Genomic DNA, 5,720 nt, shown 5'->3' with positions numbered 1-5,720 from the left:
TGACAGGTTCCTGGTACACTGTATCCTTGTCAGTCCAAGCCCAAGCCTGGGAACTAGAGAAACAGCAATTTGTCCTCAAGGGCTGCAGCACTTCAATAAACAAGATGCTGGGCAGTGGTGGCGCACACCTTTAATCCCAGCACTCAAGAGGCAAGGCAGGCAGACCTCTGAGTTCGAGGCCAGCCTGGTCCAAAGAGTGGGTTCCAGGACAGCCAGGGCTACACAGAGAAACCCTGTCTGGAAAAAAAAAATAAAACAAAAAAACTTCAAACAAACTCTAAGACTCCTGTTCTACATAGCTGAGGACAGGGGTGTGGATGAGCCATGGTACCTCTTACAGAGAAAGCTCAGGATGACCTATGCCCTATGACCCTATGGCTCCCTAGCCCAAGCTCACATTGACCCACTCAGTACCACCAAGGGTCCCAGGGAGGAAGCCCAGCAAAGACACTTAGCAGTTACCCTAAATTTGGAACCATTCTCAAGGAACCATCAAATAATTTACCTGGGCAAGGGTAATGAATGGGGAGGGAGGGAAGGAAGCCCACCCAGTGGTCTGGAGAGCTGGCCAGAGCCAGGACTGAAGCCCCCGGTAAGGAGCCCTGGCAGTTCAGCAGGTCCCAGGTTCTCTAGCAGGCAGGGGGATCCTGCCTTGCTGACCCTGCAGAGTTGGAATGCTGACATAGAGTCAGCAGGGCAACGTCTGGGGCCCTTGGAGGACAGGAAGGTACAGCATGAGGAACGATGGCCGTTCCCTACGGAAAATGGAAGATATATAGCAAAGTCTTTAATTTTGTTCTTAAAGAAAAAAAATACATACCACCAGGGTTACACACAGACTGTGGGCCTTCCTGGGCTCGCAATCCTATAATCCTGAACAAAGTACCTAGCTTAGACTTATTTCTAAAAGAGGGATAATAATGCTCAAGTCACAGTGCCACTTTAAACATGCATGTAGAACACTTAGCACACGAAGGTTAAATGGGAGCTGTTACTACTGTTAATATGACATAACAATAACACACACATTAAGGATGATGTCATAACACCTGAACTTCAACCCAGCCTTCCTGGGCTCTTGCTGAAGACTAGAGAGTGCATTGTTCGGGAGTTTCCAAGACAGTTCTTTCCTTTACTTTGCTGAACCTGAAGGTGGTCCACAGATGCATCCAACGGTGTTCTTCACGAGGTAAGATGATGCTTAAATGGGCATTTATCTAAGGCATGACCAGAGAGGCGAAGGAACAAGCCCCAAACTGAATTCTGAATGTACATGTAGGTACCTGGCAGAGAAGAAGGGACGTGAGAAACTGGTCAAGACGCTGGTAATGGAAAGGGGTGTGGCAAGCCAGTTTCCTGGGCGGTCCTCATTCAACTGTGACATTAGGAATTCTTTCCCCTTCAGAGAGGTGTCTGAGGAAAGTGGATCAACTATGGCCTTAGAAGAAAGAAGCTACAGCTCTGGTCCATCTCAAGGGAGAGGGAGACCAACATGGGTGAAGAGATGGAATAAAGATAAGCGTCCTACATATTCAAAGAAACAAGTGGTGGGAAGGGAGGAAAGGCAGGACAAGGGAAACAACCAGGAGGCCTGAGCCCCTCAGGAAGGCCGTGAAGTGAGAACGGCTATCAGAGAAGACTCCAGGTTCTCCATTTCACTGGGTCAGGGTACGGCTCAAACTGCCACCTTCTCGTGCCACTTCACCCTCAAATGGTACTCCCTCTGTTTCTGTCTTACACCCAGTCCTTTACCCTCCGGACTTCCAGCGCCGGCTCATTCTGGGGCTCCCAAGCAGCACTTTCCCTGACAGCTGTACTCTTCTCCAGTTTTCTCTGAGAACCCAGACTGGAAGTCTGCGGAGGCAAGAACAGAACCCAAAGGGCACAGGGTGTGCTCTGGCTCGGGAGATACAGACACAGAGGCTCCGCTGGCTGCTGCCTGGGTCCTGGGTCATTTGAACTCCGCTCACCTGCAGCCACAGGCTCAGTGTGCTGCCTAAGTCTTGTTTCTTCTCCTTATCCTCCTTCTTCCTCTTCTCCTCCTCCTTTTCTTTCAATTTTGTGCGAGTCAAATGTAGCCCAGGATAGCATAGTAATCATTTGTAGTCCTGGCTGGCCTCAAACTCAAAACAGTCTTCCTGTGTGTGCCACCATACCTGGCTTGCTGTGTGATCTTTAATTGTAGCACTAGGTTGAAAGATGTCTTTTCTAACCTATATTGTGCCATGAACAGACCATAAAACGCCAAAACAACAACGACAACAACAACAACAAAACCACCTGTAGCCCTTGGGCAAGAGAGATTGCTCAGCGGTTAAAAGCCCTGACTGCTCTCTTCCGAAGGTCCTGAGTTCAAATCCCAGCAACCACATGGTGGCTCACAACAATCTGTAATGAGATGTGACACCCTCTTCTGGTGTGTCTGAAGACAGCTACAGTGTACTTACATATAATAAATCCTTTTTTAAAAAAAAGCATCCCTAAGAGCATAGTGGGTCACTTGGGCTGGAGAGCATGTTGAGAGAGAGAGAGAGAGAGAGAGAGAGAGAGAGAAGCCTTGAGAGAGAAGAGGAGGCCTCAGGGAACCACCTAACTCCACTTTCTCAGAGGAAAATGGAGCCCAAAGACACAGAGAAACCTGCTCAATCATACAGAGACTCAGTGGTTTCCTCTTTAAGAGTCACAAAGAATAAATCAGCAGGGGTTTCTATAATTCACTGTCCCTTGACCTAAAGTGCTTAGAAGTTTTAAGAAGACATCCAGAAAAGTAAGGCTGGCATTTATCTTTCTGGAAGCCTATGTGAACCCCTTAGATGCCTCACTATTTAATGCTTGCTTGGTGGCTGAAGGAAAAACTGTCATACACACACACACACACACACCCCAATCCCAGTCCTTGAAGACTGAAGCCACGAACTGCAGAGAGAGGAAGGAAATCCGGTCATACTGCCAGAGGGCAATGGTCAACTTCCTGGGGTTAAGCAAGGCAATTTCGGCTCAGATGAAGCTAGGATGGGCAGGGTAAGGGACGTGAGGTGGTAAGGCCGGTAAGCGGGAAGCAATCCAAATGACTTCACTGGGCAAAGCTCCTCAGTCCATAAAGCTTCCCAGCCCAAGGCTTCTTGACCTTCCAGAGCCTTTCCGGGCCTTCTAGCTCACAATCCTCCACCTGGTGGTTCTCACCCCAATTTCTCTGAGTTTCGCAGGCGGTTTCCAGCCACCTCCGCGTTGACTCTGGGACCGCTCTCCACCCATCTGCTAATTGTGGTTCCCTGCTTCCTGGCACCACAGCCTCCCCCCGCCCCCCACCCCATGCCTGGACGCCTCCGATTTTTCCCTGCGGTGGCCTGGAGGAGCCTAGTCTCAAATAAAATGGATCCAGCCCTGGGGCTCCGAGGCTCCCGCACCGCCAGGGTGCTCGGGCCCAAGGAGCGCGTAGTCACGGCCGCCGTTGTTGTCCCAGAACTCGCGTCCGGTAACCCGGTAGCGAAGGGCGAAGAGCAGCGCACCGCCGACCGGAGGCGCGGGCAGGCGAAAGGCGAAGCGGTCAGCCCGCGGCGGGGACGGAGCTGGACCAGCGTAGGAGGCGGGCGACTCCCGCAGGCTGCGCCAGCCGTCCGCGCTCCAGCGCACGCTCACGCGCTTCTCGTAGGCCAGGTCCAGCACGCGCGCGCTCCCGGCCACGCCCAGAGGGCCCGCATCTGCGCGCTCCAGGCAGATGCGCTGCGCTTGCAGCCGGGCGGCGAAGCCCGGCTCCAGGGCTGGCTCCAGGGCGACGCGCGCCTCCTGAGGAGAGAGGGCGGGAAGGCAGGTCAGGGCGGGACTCCCGAGAGAGAAGACTGAGGCCCGGGGGCGGGGCACGGCGGGGCGCCTACCTGGAGGCCGCGGGCGCGCGGCGGGCACGGCGCGAAGTGGCGCAGGGCGTCCCTCTGTAGTTGCACCTGCACGTGGCGGGGCACCCGGGGCGGTTCCCCCGGGCGGAAGCGCCGGACTACGGCCAGCTCCAGCCCCAGCGCGTCGGCGAAACGCACTCTCTTGCGAGTGTCAGGGCTGCGGCTGCGGGCTGTTCGCGCCCCGCCACCACCCGCGGGCGCAGAGCGGGCCCTGCGCCCCCGACCCGGAACGTGAGCCCGCGAGCGGGCACCCGGCCGGGTCCCGCCCTCCCCGGGCTCCTCCTCCGACTCCTCCTCGAGGCTGGGCCGCTGGCTGCGGTAGTACGCCCGCTCGGTCAAGGCTGCTATAAAGCTCAGGTTGCGGGGGATGTCCGTGCGCGGTGGCCGCTCGTGGGACATGTCACCCCTACGCCCCAGCGGGGCCAGCGCACAGTGCCCGGCGCGTCCTCGCTCTCCTGCCGGCTCTGTGTCCGAGCATAAGGTGTAGGGCTGGCTGCTCAGCAGCTGCTGGCTGTGGACTCTCCTTGCTGTCACCCCGCGTACCCTGCCCGCTCGGTTTTCTTGACCATCTTTCCCTTCCTTTGGCGGCCAGCCCGGGTGTCAGACTATCCGTCCTGCTTGCTTCCAGCTCTCTGCTCTGAGCGTGCGCTCAGCGGCGCTCACCCTTCGGTTCTGCGGGCCTCGCTGACCCGGCCCCCGCCCACAGCCCTCTGACAGGTGGCTGGTATCCATCTTCACTGCTGCACCAGGGGGCGGGACTGCCTCCATCCTTGGGGTCCCAGATGAGCTACTTCTGTATAAGAAGGGTTAAAGCGGGAAGAAAAGAGTAATCTATCTTTCTTTCTTTCTTTCTTTCTTTCTTTCTTTCTTTCTTTCTTTCTTTCTTTCTTTCTTTCTCTTTTTCTTCTCTTTCTTCCTTTCTTTTCCCCCACGGAAAAATTTAAAAGCCGAGGGTTTAACTCTGCTTAGAGCTCAGTGTTTTCTTAAAGCCAGGCTCCAGGTTTGAGACCCGGATGGTGATGGGTGTAGTGATAGAAAGGACACGAATCCTAGATAAGAGTCCTAAGTAGAAGACTCAAAAGGATGAGCAGTGGGTGGCCCAGGCTCACTGGCTCCTGAGGAAAGTAATGAGAACACTTAGCTTCCAGTCTATGTCCACTGTTGTTTAGCTGCGTGACCTTGAGAAAGGAAGAACTTCTTTGGACCTTGTTTTTTTTCCCTCATTTAAAAAAAAATAAAAATAATTCTGATCTCTAACTGTAAATCTTTTCAAGCATGAAGACTGTTTCTGATTCATGGCAATTTTTATACGTGGTAGGTCTTCTAGTTACTGAGTTGAATGTCCATGAAGGACACACGACAGGCTATCTTACATTTTATTTTTGAAAAACCCACTGGTGACAATGGTATATAAAATGTTTTCTAACTTCTCTACCGATCTTTTTTTTTTTTTTTTTTACAAACATTTGTTTCATTTTCAATTATCTGTATGGTGTTTGGGGTTACATATGCAGGAATGCAGGTACCCACAGAGGCCAAAGAGGGACATCAATAGCCTAGAACTGGCATTACAGGTAGATGTGAGCTGGTATAAGTGGGTACTGAACACACGTGCTCTTAACTGCCGAGTCAGCGCTCCTGCCTCTATAGAGTTTTGTAATACAGAACACTAGGCATTATTATAGTATTTATAATGGCTACAAATATTACAGATGAGAAAATTGAGAGAGAGAGGGAAAAGATCCTTTCCCAGGGAGCGTCACACAGTTACCAATTGTGGAGCTAGGGTTAGTACCTCAGCAGCCAAACTCTAGAGTACACTCTCCT

At 52.8% G+C, this 5,720-nt stretch overlaps 1 protein-coding gene across 3 annotated transcripts; it reads right to left on the bottom strand.

The window, feature by feature from the left end:
* Positions 1–765: 765 nt before the first annotated feature.
* On the bottom strand, positions 766–4,505 carry Ppp1r3e (protein phosphatase 1 regulatory subunit 3E). 3 transcript variants are annotated; one of them, XR_007979290.1, is made up of 3 exons: positions 3,876–4,505; positions 1,753–3,786; positions 766–1,283 (listed from the first exon to the last, which is right to left on the bottom strand). XR_007979290.1 is itself a non-coding variant. In XM_052191477.1 (2 exons), the coding sequence occupies exons 1-2, from the start codon at positions 4,290–4,292 to the stop codon at positions 3,364–3,366; spliced, it is 840 nt and encodes a 279-aa protein (XP_052047437.1). In that variant the 5' UTR covers positions 4,293–4,505; the 3' UTR covers positions 766–3,363. The 3 variants fall into 3 exon arrangements, 1 of the variants encoding a protein (XP_052047437.1); XR_007979291.1 differs by having other exon boundaries at positions 766–1,854; positions 1,971–3,786; XM_052191477.1 differs by having other exon boundaries at positions 766–3,786.
* Between the last annotated feature and the right edge of the window lie 1,215 nt (positions 4,506–5,720).

Source organism: Apodemus sylvaticus, chromosome 8 (assembly GCF_947179515.1).
Source record: "Apodemus sylvaticus chromosome 8, mApoSyl1.1, whole genome shotgun sequence".
Lineage (NCBI taxonomy): Eukaryota > Metazoa > Chordata > Mammalia > Rodentia > Muridae > Apodemus > Apodemus sylvaticus.
This window is presented reverse-complemented; position numbering and strand designations above follow the sequence as displayed.